At 34.1% G+C, this 23,306-nt stretch overlaps 1 protein-coding gene across 4 annotated transcripts in view; it reads right to left on the bottom strand.

The window, feature by feature from the left end:
• SOS2 (SOS Ras/Rho guanine nucleotide exchange factor 2) overlaps positions 1 to 23,306 on the bottom strand; it is an 81,513-nt gene that overhangs the window by 46,446 nt on the left and 11,761 nt on the right. The window contains exons 2-8 of one of the 4 annotated variants that reach the window (XM_027569763.1): positions 14,691 to 14,816; positions 12,091 to 12,222; positions 10,594 to 10,758; positions 7,494 to 7,544; positions 6,967 to 7,170; positions 4,413 to 4,556; positions 1,239 to 1,349 (exon numbers count right to left, since the gene is read on the bottom strand). In XM_027569763.1, the coding sequence (XP_027425564.1) occupies positions 1,239 to 1,349; positions 4,413 to 4,556; positions 6,967 to 7,170; positions 7,494 to 7,544; positions 10,594 to 10,758; positions 12,091 to 12,222; positions 14,691 to 14,816 (933 nt within the window). Of the gene's footprint in view, positions 1 to 1,238; positions 1,350 to 4,412; positions 4,557 to 6,966; positions 7,171 to 7,493; positions 7,545 to 9,416; positions 9,477 to 10,593; positions 10,759 to 12,090; positions 12,223 to 14,690; positions 14,817 to 23,306 lie in introns of those variants that run through there. The other 3 variants (XM_027569764.1, XM_027569765.1, XM_027569766.1) reach the window with 3 other exon arrangements.

The following is a 23,306-nucleotide window of genomic DNA, read 5'->3' as shown; positions in this document are numbered from 1 at the left end:
TAGATAATAATGGGAATTCACAGTAAAGAAGGCAGAGAGAAGATTGTAAGTTCAGTTTTGAACACGTTATATTTGAAATGCTTGTGGGATACTGAAGTGAATTAGTTCAAAGGGCAGCTGGTTATATGAAAGTGTATACACACACACAGTGCTCATAACAGTGTTATGGCTTGAAAATACAAATAGGAAGTCACCAGCACATAGGAAACAGCTAAAGCAGAATGTACAGATAAAGTCTCTCAAGGAGAGTACAGAGGGGCAGAAAAGAATGGGCTGATAATTGAAGCTGGAGAACATCTGCAATTATGTAGACTAAGGAGAAATTAAAGAAGATAAAAATTAGGAGGAAGTATCATAGGAGCCAAAAGGACAAGGAGGGGATGAACAAATACTACAGGCATAAATATGAAATCAAAATATCCATTGGACTTGACAATTAAGTTCATTTTCAAGAGCAGTTTTTAGTGTATATCCTGATCAGAATACAGATGGTAGTAGTTTGATAAAGAATGGTAAAAAGTAATATGAAGATAATTGGCTAAAAATGAAAAGGGGGACAACAGCTAGAGTGAAGGAAGTTTTGTTTATTTATTTGCTTGTTTTAGGACAATAAAGGCCATATTCATATGCTAAGGGAGAAGAGCTAGTCTAGATGCAGGATGTCTCTACAGCAGTAAGTAGTCAAGGATCAATGCCAAAGTAACCTTTGTTAAGTGTTGAAAGGGTAAAAATGTAATTCTGTCTCTTCACTTTCTTTCATTTCATCTAACTGCATTACTGAACCAATTAATTTGCATAGTCCCCATTAATATATCTCCTTGAAATTACAGGCCTGGTAGAGAAGTCAGTATGGGTATTACATTAAGGATATTCTCCACTCTTCATGATCTCTGTTCCAGCTCCTGTAGGGAATAAGATCCTGAAAGAGCTCTGCTTATTATTTCTATGTCCCAGATCTAGAATGTGCCAGATTCTTGTAGTCACTCAGTATGTGTAATATTCTATAAAAGATTTCCACATGAAGGACAGATTGAAAGAACTTGAGACAAAAAAGAAGACAATCTAAAACAAGTTTAAAATGAACAGATTTTGAAGGACTGGTTAATTAGTTCCTCATGTGCTTTATGAAAGGGTTCCAGAACTTACAAATATTTGAAGAATAAGATGGTGAAATATTTCTTTGGTTGCTTTATAAAAACAAAAAAAACCCAAAAACCAAACATTCAATTTAAGTTTACCTGAAAGTGTAGAGCCACTGCAGGTCTGGCCATCAACTTACTGAAATGTTCATTAAATTTTGGAGAAAGAATGTCCTGTGATAGTGTTTCATAAGGATCAAATGCTTGCTCCTATTTTTTTTAAAAAGGAGAATGTGTTAGGTTTAAAGAACATCTTTTCTACTAATATGGCAGATTATTTAATAGTAAATTTTTATTTAAGTTCTCAACTTTCAGAACTTTTTGCTCTCATTTTTAGAGGTCAAACAATAACTAGGAAATTTTTTTAAATGTATGTAATGATCTTGAGTGATACATGACAAGGTCTTAAAATAGGTCACTGAATTTGTGGTCATAAGTTATCAAACTATTAAAATGCTTATGCACATTTATTCCCAGTAAATGAAGAGTATTTATTAGTAAAACACGCTTGGGATTTGAAATTTCAGTTAGGCTTACCTAGGTTAAAGTGAGTTTATACCTAAGATACTCTCCAAGGAAGCAAAACCGGGTACCACTGTTTCATCCACTCTACACTTTTCAAAATTAGAAAAAGAAAGCAAAGACTAATATATAGTAAAATAACAAAGCAGAAATTGCCCATATTTTGTATGATGTTTATATTTCAATAAATTCCTATTACTTGACAATAATCAATATCCCCAATGTTTAGTTACAACTAAAAGTCTTGTTTCACTTTTGTATTTTAAAAATACAGTATGTTTTGGGGCGCCTGGGTGGCTCAGTCATTAGGGTGGGGGTCCTGGGATTGAGCCCCACATCGGGATCCCTGCTTCTCAGCGGGAAGACTGCTTCTCCCTCTCCCACTCCCCCTACTTGTGTTCCCTCTCTTGCTCTGTCTCTTTCTGTCAAATAAATAAAATCTTACAAAAAAAATACAGTATTTTTCAGAAAATAACAAGTATTGGTGAGGATAAGAGAAACTGAAATCCTCATCCATTGCCAGTGGGAATATAAAATACTGTAGGCCCTGTGGAAAACAGTTTGGCAGTTCCTCAAAAAGTGAAACAAAGAATTACCCCATGACCCAGCAATCCACTACTGGATATATACCCAAAAGAATTGAAAACAGAGACTCAAACAGATACTTGTATGCCAATGTTCACCGCAGCATTATTCACAATAGCCAAAAGATGGAAACACCATGTGTCCATCATCAAATAAATGGATAAACAAAACATGATACATATATACAATGGAATATTACTCAGCCATAGAAAGGGATGGGGTTCTGATACATGCTATGATGGATGAACCCCGAAAACATGTTAAGTGAAATAAGCAGACACAAAAGAATATTGCTATGATTCCACTTATATCAAGTATCTAGAATCAGCAAGTTCATGTAGACAGAAAGTAGATTAGAGGTTACCACGGGTTAGGAGGGAGGGAAGAATAGGGAGTCACTGCTTAATGAGTACAGAGTTTCTGTTTGGGGTGATAAAAAGGTTTTAAAAAACAGAGCAGTGATGGTTGTATAATACTGTGAATTTGATTAATGCCACTGAATTATACACTTAAAAATGGTTAAAATGGCAAATCTTATATAATGTATATTTTACCACAATAACAAAATAAAAATTAGAAAATACATTGTTTTGAACCATGGTATCTTTAAGAGAACAGTAAGTAACCAGGCTACAGATTAATATGCTAAGATAACACAATATAAAAACTTGCTAGTAAGAATCAAGGCTGATTATTTTGCTTAGGTATCAGTAATTGAATACTTCTATACTATCAGTTTCATTGTCTCTAAAATGGATATAATAAAAGTGATCTATATTTTCCAAAAAATATAGGCAAAGATTATAACATTAGCAATTCTTTTACATGAAAACTAAAGAAAGCATTTTTACAACCTGTTTTCCAACAGCAATAAAAATGGCCAATGAGTATATAAAGATGTTCAACATGATTAGTTTTAAAAATGAAAGTGCTTTCCCCCCCTCCTTAGACTGGGAAAAATGAATAGAATAACACCTAGAGCTAGTGAAGGTGTGGGAAAAAGAGCAGCATATATTAGAGCTTATGTAGAAGTAAATTTGGTAAAATGTTTTAAAGTTCTAAAAATTTCCTCGTCTTTAATATTACAACTCCACTTCTAGGAATACATCCTAATTATTAGACTATGAAGACAGTATAAATATATTTGTTGCAATATTGTTTACAATAACAAAAAATGGAAACAACCTAAATATTTATTAATAGTAAGGAGTTAAAATATGTTATGGTGTCTCCATATAACATGGTACTAATTCAGACTTCAAAATCAGTGTTGAAGGATGGGTGAAATAGGTGAAGGGGATTAGAGGCACAAACTTCTAGTGAGTAAATCACAGGGATGAAAAGTATAGTATAGGTAATAGAGTCAACAGTATTGTAATAATGTTGTATGGTGACAGATGGTAACTACACATATGGCCGTGAACACTGTGTAATGTACAAGAATTGTTGAATTTCTATCTTACACACCTGAAACTAATACAACATTGTATGTCAACTAAACTTCAACTAATATATTAAAAAAATTGTGTGGAAGTCTATTTATTAACATGGAAAATGTTCATGATATATTGAGAACAGGAGAAAATAGTTAACAGTCTATTTTTGTAAATAAAACAGGTTTGTATCTATATATAGAAAAATATTTTTAAGGATTAAATAATATATGTTGTAAGGATAAGTTATCTCTGGGTGTTGCAAAACTGAGTGATTTTCATTTTATACTTGCCTCTGTTTTTCTGAATACTTTTACAATGAGCTACATTATTTTTATAATCATCACTTAAAATGATTTTCACGTTGGGAAAAAAATTAAAATATAAACCTTTCAATTTTTGGAAATTAAGACCAAAATCTATAAAAGCTAAACAGCTATGGTCAACAGAATTTATTTTCTTTCACCTTAAATGCACATGCCATTAAAAAAAAAAATCCTAAATGTTACTACTCAACCAACTTTCACTATAAATATTATCATAAATACACTATAAAATAAGTGTCACTAAAAATATAGACAATGGAATTTTAGTTTGCTACTGGTTCAATCTTAAGTATTGTTTTATAGCAGTCAGCAATGTCCTCTAGTTTTCACAGAGAATATCTTACTAATTTTTTAATACACTATTTAGGACTTTAATGAGAATTATAAAGTAGTTTTTATAAACTTACTTCTGCCAAATCTTCAAAACAGCTGCCAGCTAACGGATGAGGACTGCTTTCATCAGTCATTTCAACTGTGTCTTCAATTAAACCTAAAAGTTTCACAGTTAATTCATGTATATCTGAAATGTTACTGAAAATCCTGTCAATATCCTGAAAAAAAGGAAAGTTAAGACATGTGAAGTTGAAATATTGTTTAAAAATTGCTAAATATAAGTAATATAAGTAGTAAGGGTATATTTTCATCCAATTACATACTAATATATTCCAAGACATGTAATATATTCTATAACAAAGCAAAAGTCCATCATGAATATAAAAGTGAAATTTAAAAAACCTCCTGGATTACATACAGTAAATTTACTGGGAAATATAAATTGTACATAGTTTTGTTCAATAATTCTAAAATCTCCTATTATGGATAAATCTAAGCAACTCTTCACATAGAGGATCCTGGCATTTGAGTATTTTCAAATTGCCTAAGAGGCTAAAAATCTTGATCAAGGTCTTAGAGAGCTAGTTAATAAAAGCTTGGTTCAAAATGAAAACATGACTCCTAATCCAAATACAATCCAGTTTCACAACTTGTGGCCTGTATCCTAAATTTGAGGAGGAATTAAGACTTCATTCAAGCTTCCATGTGTGAATTACATCTGGATTAAGAAATGTTAAGTCTTCTGGACACAAACAGACCATTATGACTGATTATGCAGGTTATGGCCAACTATCATTCACTCTTCCATGTCGTAATGGAAACATTACATGCTGTGGAACCTGACAGACCTGAGCATGGATCTTGACCCCACACTTGTTAGATAAGTGACTCTGGATTAGGTCACTTACTATGTTTCAGGCACTATTACAAGTACTTGACATGTAATCTCATAATAGCCTTATTAGATAGGCACTATTATCATCCTCATTTTTATAAATGAGGAAACCAACTCAAAGCAGTTAAGTCATTTGCTCAAGGTCACACAGCTGGTATATTAATATCTATCTACCCTCATAAGGTTCTTAGTAGGATTAAATGAGATGATTTCTACAAACTGCTCCTCGCATATACTAGGTCCTCCACAAATGTGAGGTTTTTGAAGACACAGGGATAGGGCCAAAGGAGTAAATTAAGATTAGTTTTAAATCACTCATTCCTTTATCACATATTTGCTGAGTACTATGCTCTGATCTCAGATGGTCTTTACCTCAAAAGTTCAATCTATTGAGACTAAAAAATACAGTAGTAAAAAATACAGTAAATATAGCAAATCCATTATCTAAATGCTAAAAAAAGTTTAAAAAGATACAACGGATATAGAGAAAGAGAAAAAAGGAATTTGCTCTTTCTCTTGACCCTTCAGTTCCATAATAGAAATTTTCTATCAAATCAGCACTATCAATGAGAAGAGACCCCATAAAAATTAATTCCTGAAGAATGAAAACTAATGGGACACAGAAAAGCCAAAGAAGATAAAATAAGCTACTAGCATCTGTTAGGTTTTTATTCTTAGATAGAACCAATTATACTGTGGTATAAAAGAACTCAAGTTCAAGTTCAACTTCTGTAACTTACCAAGTCATAATCGTTTTGTGTCAATTTCCTTATCTCAGTAAGGTAGAGATTATAATACCTGTCTCCTCTATCTCAAAGGAGTGTTACAAGGGCCACGTAAAAGAGTACTTTGAAAATGACAAAATGCGATAATGCAGTGTGTCCAGTGGGAGCTGCTACAAAACATTAAACATAAGTACCAAAAAAAAAAAAAAAAAGGAAGCCAACTAAAAAACCCTATATTATCACTGAAACTCATGCTTTTGGAAAAGAATCAAAGAGGCTAAATCACTTCCTAATCTTAAACACTCAGCCAGCTGTGTCTGCACATTCACTCATGTAATAGTTATTTGGGGGAGGAAATCAGGAGGTAGAAAAAAGGCTGAGTATTTAAAGTGAAGGGCAGACACACAGACATCTAAGGAAAAATAAATCATGGGATAAAGGAAGGAAAGAAAAAGAAACTTTTTTTAAAAAGGCAGTATTTGTCTAGCTGTACTCCTTAAGTTGACTTTAGAAGCTAGAGGGAAGAGAAAGGACGAGGCTCCCACCCTACTGCCACCGCGTCTGTCCCACGCCCCAATGGAGGAGCTCTGCCTTTGTTTAGGTGGCACTCGGCATAAACTTTTCCTTAAAAAGTTCCACTGTTACAACTTTAAACCACTGCCTTAAAGTACTTAGCAAAAGACATGAAAAAGTATTAAGTCTTTCTTTTCCAGACCATACATCTTTTTCACTACGTTCAAACGAATGACCATAAACCTCAAATCCGGCATAGCAGAAAGATTTCATCCCCGTGTAGTCCCCCTTTCTAATCAGGGCAGCTGTGTGCACTTGTGTCTAACGTTCACGGTCACTGCCCCTAATGTAGAACAATTCACATATTTTAAAAACTATAACTACTACATAATAGAATATTTTTGTTTTATATACTCATAAAGTATAAAAAGTTCCTACTTGTGATTTTAAGCTGCTTTTGGGGTACATAAAATTTCAAACCAAAAAGGTACTTACAGAAGGTTTAAACAGCTTTCTGTCAGAAAGAAAGGCTTCTCGAAACACTTTTATGATCATATTTAGTTCCCGTAGGTACTGCCTTTCTTCTGCAATTTCAGTTCTGACAAGGTCATAGTAGTTTAATTCACCTGAAGAACTGGGTTCATCTTCACAGAGAGAAACCAAACCTATGTCATCCTGGTCAAACATGTCCATCAAAACCTGACAAATATAAATCAATAATGTAGAAACTTATTTTCCATACTTTTATAAAAGGGTCTCAAGGTATTTAGAATTAAAACATTAAACAATGAGAGCTGTGTGCATTACAAGCTAATTTATATAAGAAAATTCAAATAAGAGAAATATGAAAAGTTGAAGGGAAAAAAACATCCAAATAAAACTGGATATGCAAAAATAAGTAAATATTTATAGAAATAAGATAAACCCAACAGTGAAATATATGTGTGTATACATATAAATGTGTGTATATAAATACATACACACACAAAAACACACATATATAATAGCAAAAAGGAGCATACCTTTGAAGGACAACAATCTGAGCCAAAATCCTGGTTCAACCACTTACTCACCTGTGATTACAGACAAGTTATTTATTCTTTTGAAAGCAGATTCCTTCTATGTAAAATGTAACTGATGAAAAAATTCAATGAGGTAATGTACATAAAATGCATACAACTATGTCTGGCAAAGAGTAGGCATTCAAAATAGTAGTACTTTTTGTCTTATTGTAAAGAAAGCTATATGAACTTGGAGAAAAAGAAAAGGATACTATTGTAGAAGCACATGATAGAGCACAGTGTGATGCTTTTCTAATGCACATTTACCATACCAGCAACTGCTATTAAGCAGTTAAAGAAGGTGCCTGTACCAGTGCAGGAAGAGAGGACTGTTAGGAGACTGGTTACATACAGGAGAACAGATCAAATAAGAAAATATATTAAGGAAAATGGGAGCCAGATTTCTGTCAGAGAAGACAGTTATAAATATGAACAAGGGGAGGCTAAAATGAACCCTGTGGTATTAGTTTTGGATTGGAGAGATCTGTGAATTCATATAAAGATAGATAATTCTTTTTTGGTAGACACAGGGTAGTTCTTGAGTTAGAAGCTTAAGCCTGAGAGAACGGTAAAGCAGATTTCCCAAAATTGTTCTACCCACTCAGAAATAGGTAAATAAAATACTATCTTCTAAGCAGAACTGAATTACCACCTGCGTTATAGGTCCACCCCCACTTAAATGTAGGTTGGTGCTAACATATCACCTATGTTGGAAAATAAACAACTTGTGAAAGTACACGCCTGTATTAGTTTTCTTGGGCTGCCATAACAAGAAAAACACAGATAAGAAATAAATATAGATGTGTTGTATACATATAATGTATAGACACACACACTCCCCAAATCTGGCATCTAGAGACCAGAACATACATGTACACCATAATAGCAGTGAGTTTATCTAGCACCCAGATCTTGGTTTCTAAATACCATTCTCTACTAAAAGGAACCTGGAATTTTAGAAAATGACTAATCCCAGGCGTGAACAGCATGTAAAGAAAAGCTGAACCTGGAACATCTTCTGTCAAAAGGAAGTGTTCAAAGAATGATACAGACAGAGAAGCCAACACAAAGGAGCTCCCACTGGCCAGATCTAGGACAATTTGAATTATCAAAATAAGTAATGAAATAATGGAAAGCATATTAAGTAAGAATCCATGAGCCTATATTAAAATAAATGAATAAATTTCAAGTGCAATGAGGAACAAGATATTCACGATCTTAAAATATTCCACAAAATATTTATTAATTACAAAATGGGAAATAGTACTTCAAGGCAGAGAAGCCTGGAAAACAACCCCTTAATCAAGTGATCAAAATGAAATCACCAGTGATGGGACACATCAAAATTGTGTGCCATGGGAGAGATGCAATGAAAAGAGTACAGCATTACTTCTCTGATATTCCTGGCCAAAGATCCATAACCTGAATCTAATGAAGAGGCAATACCAGAAAAAAACTAAAGTAAGGGACTTTTTCCTTTTTTAAGTAGGCTCCACACCCACCGTGAAGCCCAATGTGGAGCTTGAACTCACGACCCTGCGATCAAGACCTTAGCCAAAATCAAGAGTCGGTTGCTTAATCGACTGAGCCACCCAGAAGCCCCAGTAAGGGACATTTTAAACAATAACTAGTTGTAATCCTCAAAAGTATCAAGGCCACAAAAGTTAAAGAATTATGAGGAATTATCCCAGACTGAAAGATACATGACTAATTCTGGACTGGATCATTTTGCTATAAAGGACATCACTGGGACAACTGGCAAAACTTGAATGGGGCCTGAAAATTAGATAGTATAATGAATCAAAGTTAATTTCCTGGATTTTGATTGTCATTCCACGGTATGCAGAAGAATGTTTTTGTTTGTAAACTATGTTGGCAACTTACTCTCAAGTGGTTCAGGGCACAATGGAGTATCTTTTATTGCACCTGCAACTTTTCTAAAGTCTGAGATAGAAAAAAAATTTTTTAAAGCATGTAATCATAATTTTAGAAGTCAAAATAGAAATATCTAGGAATCTCTACTATGAAATTCAAGTGAAAAATCATTTTTGAGATCAAGGCAGACTAGAGTAGATCTCAACAATAACTGCACATCAGAATCACCTGGGATGCTTTCAAAATATGTTGAGGGTTAGAGTCCTAACCCAGGCCAAGTAAATCAGAACCTCTGGGAGTAAGATGCAGGCATCAGTATTCTTTCTGGTAGTTCTGATGTACAGTCAAAGTAGAGAACCATTGGCGTGTGCCAAGTTCTTAGGAGTCATTCACCCTTAGTGGTCTAGTTTAGGCACCTTCTCTATGAAGTGTTCCTGGTCTCCCCCAGGTCAGAAGTGACCACTTTCTCCACTGCACTTTGGCTTATACTAGTTTTTAATCACACTGTGTGGCAATTATTATGTTTTTTACCATATTTCTTTCCCCACTAAAATAAATTCCTTCTAACACAGGGACTGCTGTCTTGTTCAATCCTGGATCCTTACAGCTCAGGGCAGTGACTGGCACATTGAGAGATACCCAAAAATGTTTATTTAAAAAGTAAAAAAAAAAAAAAAAAAGTAGAAAGGAAAGAAAAGGAGAAGGAAAATAAAGAGACTCAGTTTCTTCCCCCAGAGGCTTACAGCCAGGAAGCAACAAGGTAACTAACGGAAACAGTATCAGAAGGAAGAAACACAGGCATTGCAGTCTTCTGCTCTCTAGCTGTGCCCCACTATTCTATGAAACCAAAGTATGTTTTTCAAAATTACTTATAAGTACCTGAATGCTCTGTATATATTTTCTTTCTAAAAAGATAAAACTCAAACTACTTTTCTTAAATTGGTTTGAGGCTTTGGCTGTTTTTCTCTTGTAGGTAAAAGATTCTTGATGGGGTGGGGAGGGGGAGATTCCCATCCTGTCATAGGCTGAAAGTATCAAGGTTTGTCTAAAACACCAGCATTTTTCTGTCTTCCAACACCAGGAATTATTAAAATTACTAATATAAACATGTATAAAAAAGACAGAGGTAGAGGTGACATATAGTCACTATTATTCAAGTTAAGTTTAAATACCACTTAACACTCACCTTATCTGCACACATTGACACTTTAATGTCCTGCTGAGATATTTCATAATGTCGGATATTAAAAACATAATTACCAGCCAACTTCAAAATATCAGCTGAGATATACTCTAGTACAGCCACAATATACAGGGATACATGATAGTCCACTTTGTACCCTAAAACTTCCTGTGGAAAGAACAAACAATTTAATTCTAAAAAATGGCACTGTCAAGTATCAGTTAAACACTGAAAAATTTTATCCAACATTCTTGCTTACAAACTTTCTATAAACCAAATGTCTAAAGTTACAGGTATCATAGGATACAGAATGAGCAACTGGCCCCAGTATCAGAGGCTTTTTAAAGAGACATCTAATCTAACAAATCTGCCTTTAGTATCAAGAAATCTTGGCCAGGACTTCACTGAAAACCTCTTAATAAATACATTACCCAAAACCCATTTGACAAGTATCTGCTATCTTCAAGGACCTGTAACCAATATCCCCAAATGACAGTGGTTTGTATTGAGGAGAGGATATGTGCATATGAGGGCGGAGTTAGGGGATGTTTTGAAATTGCTACCAAGGGGGCATTCAAATCCATATACATCAAATATTTTCTATAGACTAAATAATATTCCCTAGCCTATTTTTCCAATGTATAAAAATATCTGTGATAAATACAAATTAATTTAAAAACAGTTCTGAACTCACCACAGCTTTGACTATATATATATATATATTTTAAAGATTTCTTTTTAAACGATCTTATTTATTTGAGAGAGAAAGAGAGAGCAAGAGCACAAGCAGGGGGAGCAGCAGGAGAGGAAGAAGCAGGCTCCCCGCTGAGCAGGGAGCCCAATGCGGGGCTCAATCCCAGGAACCTGAAATCATGACCCAAGCCGAAAGCAGCTGCTCAAATGACTGAGCCACCCATGCGCCCCTACTTTTTAAAGATTTTATTTATTTATTTGCCAGAGAGCTGAAGAAAGAACGAGAGAAAGCACAAGCGGGGGGGGGGGGGCATTAAACGATCTTATTTATTTGAGAGAGAAAGAGAGAGCAAGAGCACAAGCAGGGGGAGCAGCAGGAGAGGAAGAAGCAGGCTCCCCACTGTGCAGGGAGCCTGATGCGGGACTCAATCCCAGGACTCTGAGATTATGACCTGAGCTGAAGGCAGATGCTTAACCGACTGAGCCACCCAGGCGCCCCGACAATATATATTTTCTTAATTAGAGGTTGAGAATCAGTCAGGGGTAATACTCAACAGAAGATACCACAAAGATGTATTATTGCTTAACGATAACTTTTAATATTATTTGAAAGGAAATCTGATTTTATCAGAGTATTTTTATTTGTACACACAATATGTATGTATATATGTGTATGTACAAGTACACACACGTACATGCACATACTAACATAGACCATGCTATATAAATACTACATAAATATACCAATATCTTATAAAGTATTATTCATGATAAAGAACTTCCCCAATGTTTGTTTTTTTTTACTACCTTCAATGAAGGATGGATTTTGTCCACAGGGAGTAAGAGAGGATTTCTTCGTTTTCGTTTTTCTATGGCAGATTGTGCATCAGCAATAGCCCATTTATCAATTGGATGAGGAAAGGTCTTTTGAACACGTTCCTGTTCAGATCACAGCAGTACTATTGTTAATAGAAGTGTTCATAATAGAAAATTCATACAAAACTAAATTTTATCATCTTTAATGCTAGCAGATAATAGTGACATATGTTCTGATTCCTGTAATAACTAATTTTTTTCAAAAAGGATCAACAGTACTCTCAAGATTTTTCCACGTAATTCCCATGAGTAAAGAAAAAGGTGAAATTTAAACAGAAAGCTTTTAAGCATAAGCATAATTAAGATGGAACGAGAACTAGGAAAAAGTAGTAACATTAGGAGAGATGAAAACCACCACGAAATACTCACCAGTGATTTTACAATAAGGTTCCTAGAGTTAAAATTATTTACCTAGCAGAAGCAGTTAACTCATTATTAATTATTATTATGCAGTCACTCTCCTTTTGCTGACCTTGGAGCTTCAAATATAGAGAAGAATTTTAAAAAGAGATGTCATGTACCTTTTAAAAGTTCAAGTGGGTGACAAAGCTCAGAACAGCAGATCTCCTGGCAAAAACAATCTAAGCCTTTTAGGTTACTATTATGGCTCATCTAATCTGAATTTTAACCAGTGGTTCGCATGAATAATGAGAACTAATGATAGGTGAATCAAACTCCAATTTTTAGCGGGACTTCCTGTTTTTTAAAATTATGTTCTCATCTTTTAGCATATTTAGCTATTGAGAAGTATGCTTTTTTTTATACTTAATGTCTTCGAGCTGAGAGTAGGGAAACAAATGCTTTCATTCCAAGAGTTCCTAAAAGTCTTAATAGCCCAATTACTCCAAATTAAGATTTTCCTTCAGACTAGAAGTTGTTGCCTTATTACAGAAACAATTTTCAAAAGAAAGGTGATGTAAACAATATAGTACAAAAGTAATTTTTGAAAGCTGTACTGATGGGTATTTCTAAAAACCTAAAAATACTCCCATGTAAACTGAGCCAAAACAAGTATTTTAGCACTAATTCACAGAATTTTTTAGAGGTGTGTCTGTATATTAATCAAACAGTAAATAGCCTTAAGATTTTTACTAGTCCTTTACTGAAGCAGTATTTATATGCAGTACAATGCACAGATCTTAAGTGTACAATTCAATGGTTTGAAAAATGCTTACACCTGTGTATCCATCACTTTAATAAAGATACAGAATATTTCTATCATCTCCATCTCCACACTCATAGGCAGCCACCATTCTGATTTCTATCACCATTAATTTTAGCTGTTTCTGAACTTCACAGAAATATAGCATATGTACTCTCCGAGGTCTAGCTTTTTTTGTTCTATATAATGTCCGTGAATTATAGCCATGGTATCACACATATCAATAGTTCATTCTTTCATTTTATTACTGAATAGTATTCCATTTTATAAATGATCCACAACCCGTTTATTCATTTTCTTGTTGATAGAAATTTGAGTTGTTTCCAATTTTGGGGTATTATGAATAAAACTGCTTGGACATACATAAGTCTCTTTGTGAACATATATTTTCATTTCTCTAGGTTAAATACTTAGGAGTAAAGCTGCTGGGTCATAGGCTAGATATACCATATGTTTATAAGAAACTGCCAAACAATTTTCCAAAGTGGTTATACCATTTTACCCTCCCATTGGCAATGTGTAAGAGTTCTAATTATGCATTTGGTGTTAATAGTCTTTAGTTTTGTCCCTTGAAAGGGGAGTGAAATGATATCTCAATATGGTTTTAATTTCTATTTCCCTGTGACTTAAGAGCTTGAAGGGCACCTGGCTGGCTCAGTCAGTGGAGCATGCAACTCTTGATCCTGGGTTGAGTTTGAGCCCCATACTGGATGTAGAGATTATTTTTTAAAAAATGGGGAAAAAAAAAAAGAGCTTGAGCACTTTTCATGTGCTTATTGGTCAATACCGTATCTTCTTTCTATGAAGTGTCTGCTCAAGACTTTTGCCCATTTGGGGGAGGAAGGTGTCTTTTTATTATTGATTTGTAGAAGTTAACATTCTGGATACAAATCCTTTGTAAGGAATATATATCACAAACATTTTCTCCTGGTTTGTGACTTACACACCTTTTTCATTTTATTAATTTTATTCTTTAATACTTACTGTGTTTTGAGTCCTCTGTAAAAAAAAAAAAATTTGGTTAACCCCAGGTTAAGAAGATATTCTTCTCCATTCTCTCCTACAACTTTATAGTTTCAGCTTTTATGCTTAAGACTATGATGCATCTTGAATTAATTTTTATGTGAAATAGGCTTCAAGGGTTTTTCTCTCATAAATTTATCCAGTTACTTTAGCACTTTTTTTTTGCTTAAACACCTTCCTTTCCCCATTGATTTGCCTTGCTATCTCTGTTGAAAATGAACTCAGCACATATTCCACATAAGATTTCAATGGTTTTAGTTTCCATAATGATTTAGAATGATATAGACTAAAAAATTAATTTGTAGAATGGTTCAGTGACTTTCTGAAATATCAAAATAATTTTTACCTCCACATCTTGAACAGTCCGTGGTTGAGCCATGCATAATTTATTAAGCAGCTGAAAAATCAGCTCTTCAATATAATAGAGAGACTCTTCATTAGCCGAGAGATTGGGATGTACTTGCTCCTGAACCTTTAAAAAAAAGTCTCAGTTAAAGAACAGGCAAAAATATTTATGACAAATCTCAGAGAATCTTATTTATAATTATTAACATTTTACTAGAATAGTTATTCAAATACAGACATAAAACACAAAAAGTGGGGGAAAAACCCACCTCTAATTGTTGGTCTCTGTAAACTTTTCTTAACCCACAGAGCAGAAAGTAATAGAAAACTTTATTTTTTTTTTAAAGATTTTATTTATTTATCTGACAGAGAGAGACAGCGAGAGAGGGAACACAAGCAGGGGGAGTGGAAGAGGGAGAAGCAGGCTTCCCGCGGTCTAAGATCTACTTTTGTAAAAATAGATTTTTTTTTTTAATTATCCAGTTCAAAATAGCTTCTAATTTCCATTATGGTTTCTTCTTTGACCTTTAGAATTTAGAAGTATATTTCTTAATTTCTAAACATATGGTATTTTTTTAAGTTCCCTTTTTTACCGATTTCTAGAATAATTGCATTGTGGTCAGAAAACATACTTCCTAGGAGTTCGGTTTTTTAAAATTTGTTGAGACTTGCTTTTATAGCTCATTATATGGGCCTAGATGGCTTTACTGGCAAACTTAAACATTTAAGAAAGAAACTGGAAGAAGAACAAAATAGACTTCCCAACTTATTGTGAGACTAGCCTTGATATAAAAACTCAAAAAAAAAAGATGAAAATTATAAGCCATTTTTACTCATCAGCCTAGAAATAAAAGCCTAAGTAAAATATCAACTAAATTCCATAATACATATAAAAAAAAATGTGACCAACCAAGTGGGTTTATCCCAGGAATGTAAAGTTAATTTAATGTTGGAAAATCAAACAAAATAATTCACCATGCTAACAGATTAAAAAAGAAAAGTAATATGATAATATCAATGATTTAGTTAAAAACGCATCTAAAAAACTCAACATTCATTCATAATAAAATCTCCTAGTGAACTTAATTTAGTAAAAGGATATCTATTAAAAAAACCCTACAATAAACATCATAGTCAATGGTGAAATACCGAAAGCTTTTTTTTTGTATCAGGAAAAAGGCAAGGATACTCGCTGTATCATTTCTATTCCATATTGTACTGGAGGTCCTGGATAGTGCAGTCCAGCAAGAAAAAGAAGTAAAAGTGTAAGAATTAGAAAGGAAGAGATTTACAGGTGATTTGATTGCCCACTATGATAGTTAATTTTATGTGTCAATTAGCCTGGGCCACAGGGTGCCCAGACACTAAACATTATATCTGAGTGTATCTATGAGGGTTTCTGGGTAAAATTAACATTTGAATTGGTAGACTGAGTAAAGCAGACTGCCCTCCCCACTGTGAGTGGACCTGCCTAAATAAAAAAGGCTGAGCAAGAAAGAATTCTTTCTCTCTGCCAGTCTTTGACCCAGGATTTTGGTCTTCTGCCTTAAACTAGGACTTGGACTAGGACTACACCATCAGCTCTCCTGGGTCTCCAGCTGACTGCAGATTTTGGACTCCTCTACCTTTATTAGAGAGAGACAGAGAGAGGGAAGAGAGAGAGAGAGAGAGTATGCGTGTGTTTCTGTTTCTTTGCAGACACCAGACTAATATACTCATGAAGGAAAATCAAAATATTGTACAGATAAATTATTTTTTTAAAAGATTGTATTTATTTATTTGAGAGAGAGAGAGTGCACGAGCAGGGGGAAGGGCAGAGGGAGAAGGGGAGAGAGAATCTCAAGCAGACTGAGAGGAGCCTGAGGCAGGGCTTAATTCCACAACCCTGAGATCATGGCCTGAGCTGAAATCAAGAGTCGGTCACTTAACCAACATGCCCAGGCACCCCAAATTATTTTAATTCATAAAAAAATAAAATTTTATTTCTGTGGAACACAACAAAGATGAAAGATAAAAGTCTTAAATAATATCATTTACAATGGAATAAAAAATGTATCATGTACCTTGAAATACAGCTTAACAAAAGAAGTATAAGACCCTTGGGGGAGAAAACTATAGACTCTGAGAGGAATTAAAAGATCCTAATAAATGAAATATAATAGCATGTTCATGAATTATCAGACTTAATATTGTAAGTATATCAATTCTCAAACTGATCCACAGACTTAAAATCACAGTCAAAACCAAAAAGTCTGTTTGCTGAAATTGACAAGATAATTTCAAAACTTACATGGAATTGCAAAAGGCTAAGAAAATCAGGCACTTAAAGAATAGAAGTACTTGCTGTAATCGCTACTGGGATTTATTACAGAGCTACAGTAAGAATGTGATGTTATAATGACAGACAAACAGACGAATGGAACAGAAGAGAGAATACAGAAACAAGCCCATAAATATACAGACCCTTGATTTACAACAAAGCTAGTACTACAGGGTATGAGGGTGTGGTCATGGGGAGGCGAGGAAGTATATAAATAGTGAACAACTGGATACCCATATGGAGAAGAATTATACTCAACTCCAATTCACACTGTACACAAACAACAATTCTAGTTGGATATTTTAGAACTATTACATAAGGACCTAATAAACTGGTAATATAAAACAAGATATTATCTTCATGACTCAGGATAGGAAAGGATTTCCTAAACAAGACACAAAAATTACTATCCAGAAAGGAAAGGACTGATAAACATAACTTTAAATTAAAAATGAAAACTTAAGTTCAACAAGACCTTTAAGGAAGTGAAAAGACAAGTTAGCACTGGAGAAGATTTATGTGACACATAAAACAAAACGGCTCACATCCAGAACATATAAAGAACTAGAAATTCAAAAGAAAAAAAAATGATAAAAATCCCAATACAGGGGCACCCAGCTGGCTCAATCGGTAGAGTATGCAACTCTTGATCTTGGGGTTTTGAGTTTGATGCACATGTTGGGCATGGAGCCTACTTAAAAAAAAGAAAAAAAATCCCAATAGAAAAAAATGGGCAAAAAAAACATATCAGCACTTTACAAAAGAAATTCAAATGACCAAGAAGAGCTCTAGCTCTTTGGTAATGAGAGAAGTGCAAATTAAACCACAATGAAAACTATTACCCACCCATCAGAGAGCAAAACTAAAAAGCCTAATAATACTAAGCATTAGTGATTACGTAGAACAATGGGAACTCTCAACACACTGCCACTGGAGTGCAAAACGGCTCATTTTATTTTTATTTTTTAGTTTTTTGGCTCAATCACTTAAAAAAGTTTTTGCCATTATCTACTAAAGTGCAAGATATGCAGTACTCTATAATCAATAATACTGTGAAAACTTTGTATGTTAACAGATGGCAACTAACCTATTGAGATCACTTCATAAAGTATATATACCTAAAACTAAGACAATACTATATGTCAGTCATACTTCAATTTAAAAAATCAAAAATTAAAAAAAAGATATGCATACCCTATGACCCAGCAATTCCACTGCTGGAGATATTTCTCTTTAGAGCTATGCAGTCCAACACAGCGGACACTAGCCACATATGGCTATTGAGCACCTAAAATGTAGCCCTATTGGAATAAAGTGGGCTTTAAGTGTAAAATACATGCCAGATAGCAAAGATTTAGTATAAAAAAAAAGAACGTCAAATATCTCAATGTTTATATTGATTATATGCTAAAATGATTAGATTTATTAGTTAAATGAAATATAGTATTAAAATCAATTTCATGAGTTTCTTACTTTTTTAATATGGCTATGAGAAAATTTAAAATTACATATGTGACTTATGTTATATTTCTATTGGACAGCACTGTTCTAGAGAAATAAGCACACAGGTTTCCTAGAAGACACGTATAAGAAGGCTCCTAAGTAACATTAGTGATACCTCCCAACTAGAAACTCAAATATCTATTAAGAGTGGAATAAATCAGGGCGCCTGGGTGGCTCAGTCATTAAGCGTCTGCCTTCGGCTCAGGTCATGATCCCGGAGTCCGGGGATTGAGCCCCCTGCATCAGGCTCCCTGCTCCGCGGGAAGCCTGCTTCTCCCTTTCCCACTCCCCCTTGCTTGTGTTCCTTCTCTTGCTGTGTCTCTGTCAAATAAATAAATAAAATCTTAAAAAAAAAAAAGGTGGAATAAACTGTAGCATGTTCATACAACGGAATACAGGAAGAAAACTGAGTAACTATAGCTACATAAAATGTGGCTATATCTTCGAAATATTGTTGGCAGAAAGCTGCCAGACAAGAAGAATACATACAATGGAATTCCACTTCAAGATCAGACAAAATTAAGCTGTAACATTTAGAGACACATGTTTAAATGGTAAAACTATAAAAGAAAAACCAAGGCAGTGATTACCATAAAAATGGTTATCTTTGTATATTTATGTTTTATGCATTTTTGACTGTTTTACTACTTCACCATAAATAAGTTTAAAAAGTTGGAGAATCATCTAGCAAACAGAAAATGGAAGGATGAAATTACAATAAAATAAGTCAAAAGGGCCCTGCTAGTCCCCAGCTAATAAATGAAATTAAAATGCAAACAGAATATCCTACAAGCTTAGGGTGAAGGGAAGAAGCAGGTCATATACAATGTGGACATTAGACTAGTTCCAGACTTCAACCGTAACACTGGAAGCTAGAAGGCAGATTTCCAACTTAGAAGAAGTTCCTAACAAACTATCAATCAAATATCATGGTAAAATGAAGACATGCTTAGACATAACAGGTCAAAAATTTTTCTCTCTCATGCACTCTTTCTCATTAAGCTTTTATAGTTTATACCACAGTAAAACAAGAGTATAAATCAAGAGAAAAATATAGTATATAAGAAATGAAGGAATCAAGGCCAAAGGAGTACCCAGGATAAAGTGAAGGGAAATTATGAGACATGTACAACAAGCATAAGGTCACCAGTCCAGACTAGAGAAGATCAGAAGATTCTGGGAGAAACTGTCTCAAAAAGATGAAATTAAGGGGTGCCTAGCTGGCTCAGTCGAAGAGCTTGAGACTTTTTTTTTTTTAAGATTTATTTATTTATTTTAGAGAGAGAAGGAGAGCATGAGCAGGAGGGGCAGAGGAAGAGGGAGAGAGAATTTCAAGCACCCTCTGCGCTGAGCACAGAGTGGAGCCCACATGACACTTGATCTCACAACCTTGATCTCCCCAAGTATGTGACCCAATCTCATCAGGGTCATGAGTTCGAGCCCCACACTGGGTGTAGAGATTACTAAAATAAACAAATAAAAACTTTAAAGAAGATTAAATTGATAAGAGCATCTGATGGATCTAAAAATCTTAAGAGGATATTTAGACAACTGGTACGAGTTTAAGCTTGAATTAGTCGCCACATAGAAAACTACACAAACAAAACAAGACAATTACTAACTCCAGTAAAAGGTTAGGTAGGAAAGAAAAAGTGGTTTACCTATAACAGCATTTACAGTCATAATAATGTAAACTTTGAATACTGATCCAAACAAAATGAAGATATAACCATGGCATGGCGGGGGGCAGTGAGGCAGGAAGTATGTATATATGATAAGGTGTGTATGGTTGGAGGAGGGAAATATATATGTGTATTAAAGAATACTAGGGGCACCTGGGTGGTTCAGTCAGTTAAGTACCAACTATTGATTTCAGCTTAGGTCATATTCTCAGGGTTGTGAGATTGAGCCCCGCTTGGGCTCCATGCTCAGTGCAGAGTCTGTTTGAGATTCTCTCTCTCCCTCTCTGACTGTCCCTCCCCCGGCTCATGCACTCCCGCTCTCCAAAATGAATAAAAACTTAAGAAAAAAGAAAGAATATTAAATCTTTACCTTCCATGGTAGGACGTTAACAGATAATAGCCGAAACAGAAAAATCAAGAAATAGCAATTTTTTTCCTTAGAGATACAGAACACTGAAGTGAATCACTTGGAAAAGTTAAAAGTGACTGTCTCTGGAAAGCAAAAAATTTCATGAATGGGAGGAGGTACTGCTATTTTTCTTATAAGCCTTATAAAATTAGTTATCTTTCTATTTTCAGGAATAATTTTGATAAAATATACTAACTTATAAAGAAACATAATATGAACTGAGAAAGTGGGAAAAAGGAGGATACATAAAACTAGAGATAACAAATACTACTTTTTTAAGGACTTTGGAAAAGAGGAGTTTAAAGTAAAGCAGTTAGATACTTATAAAGGACCAACATCCAAAAAGCCAGGCTTTATAATATTTCTTTATAAATTCAAAATAGATTTTGGAGAAAACAAATATTTTCTCTTATCTCCTGCACTTCTTTAACATGATAAGAAGGAAGTTAATTACTTCTTACCATGTATTTCTATTAGATCAACAGAATTAAAAGACTCTTCTTTTTTAATAAAAAGAAAAGCATTTACACTGGAAGTTTAGCAATGGCATTCATAAGGCTGTTTCTTATAACATCTTTCCATAAAAGCCAAGTGCTCTACTCAGTGAAAGTGACTGTGCATGAGAATTAAGATAATGTCTAACTGGGATGGATTTTTTTTTTTTTTTATTTGACAGAGAGAGACACAGTGAGAGAGGGAACACAAGCAGGGGGAGTAGGAGAGGGAGAAGCAGGCTTCCCGCCGAGCAGGGAGCCCGATGCGGGGCTCAATCTCAGGACCCTGGGGTCATGACCTGAGCTGAAGGCAGATGCTTAACGAACTGAGCCACCCAGGCGCCCCAAATGGATTTTTTTTTCCTGTGATTATGATTTTGGTAAATAACCTGCAAAGCAACTTTAACAGTGAGCATCAAAATTTCTTATGCCACACTTAAAGTAATTGCAAATATGAAAAGTCATAAAAACAAATATATAATGTTAAAATCCCACACATAAATACTAATAGGACATCAAGGTGACAATGGAAGTTAACCATACTTTGTACTTGCACAGTATTTACTATCTCAGCACCCTAAGAGACAGTAAACAAAATTACCACATCAGAACTAACCTACCATATTTTTCTGAAAGACTAGTCAGAAAAAGAGCAATTAAAATAATTTTCAGTCTTTAACAGTAGAGTAACAAGTCAGACCTGTATTTTAGTTACACCATATTTTCAAATTGCCAGAAGGTATTTCCTTATACATACACTGTAAAAAGAATAGTCATGATACTATATATAGATCCATGTATAAACACATAAAAATATTAAACTTTAAATTATCTTATACCAAGATAAACACTAGATTTGACAAGTTTCAGAAGTGCTATTTCCTAATTTATATTTTCCAGTTCTCCATATTCAAAATCAAATAAAAAATCTTGCCAGTGCATTTGTTTAAATCAATTAACATTTGAGTTTTTGGTACAATGTAGAAATAAATCCCTTTGGCTACACGGTATGACATTTATTTATGCCAAATTGTTCATTCTATTGCCAAAATTTTTGCAAGTATGCAAATGCCTCAAACATCAATTAAGAATACTGGAAGTTTTGTTGTTGTTATAAAAAGAGTTAAAATTCAGTTTGAAAAAAAAGCAACAAATTTCATTCTAAAAATATACACAATCAACTACAAAATACTGCTGACATGTATTACAATGGCTAAAATTAAATTAAATATCAAATGTAGGCAGGAAGAACTGGAACTCTCAGACTTTGCTGGTGGGAATGTAAAACTACAACAGTTTGGGAAAGTTTGATAATTACTTAAAAAGTTAAACATACACCTCCTATCTGATCCAGTCACTCTTTGGTAATTACCCAAGAAAAAGGAAACATGTCCATACAAAGACTTGTACCCAAATATTCACAGCAGTTTCATTTGTAATAGCCAAGATCTGAGAATCAAAGGTACATTAATAAAGAGATAAACAGTGGTATATCCACACAATGGAATACTACTGAGCAATAAAAAGGAGTTAACTATTAATATATGACACAAAATGGAGGAACTGCAAAATAATTATGCTGAGTCAAAGAAGCCAGAAAAAAAAAAAAGTATATATTGTATGATTCCATTACTACAAAACTCTAGAAAATGTAATCTACAGTAATGGAAAGCAGATCAGTAATTGCTTGGGTACAAGAAATGGGGAAGGAGGGAGAATTAGAGAGTCAGAGTCAAGAGGAAATTATGGGGCTGAAGGATATGTTCAGTATTTTTATTGTGATGGCTTCACTGAAATATACATACATAAAAACTTATCAAACTGTATCCTTTAAATATGTACAGTTTATTATGTGTCAATTATACTCCCAATAGTTTTAAAAAATAATATAAACATATAATATTCTAAGGTAGCAATTTTTTGACTAGGATGTATAATGAAACCACAGCTGCATACTCTCAACTCTTCAAGGTCAGAACCATTTCTTATGTTTTTGGTTTCCTCCTATTTCCCCACCCCTTTATTTCTAACACACAGGTAATCTAGTGCCATGCTTTGTATAACGAAAGCACTCAGTAAATACTTGTTCAATAAATAAATTCATGGTATCAAACAGATTTCTTGGCCTCACTGAAATCTGGGGACTGGGAAAAATTGAGAACTCCATAAAATTTGCTTTAATTTCACTGGATATGTACCAGGAGACTCA

Source organism: Zalophus californianus, chromosome 6, assembly GCF_009762305.2.
Source record: "Zalophus californianus isolate mZalCal1 chromosome 6, mZalCal1.pri.v2, whole genome shotgun sequence".
NCBI lineage: Eukaryota > Metazoa > Chordata > Mammalia > Carnivora > Otariidae > Zalophus > Zalophus californianus.
The sequence above is the reverse complement of the archived record's forward strand: the minus strand, read 5'-3'. Positions and strand labels throughout refer to the sequence as shown.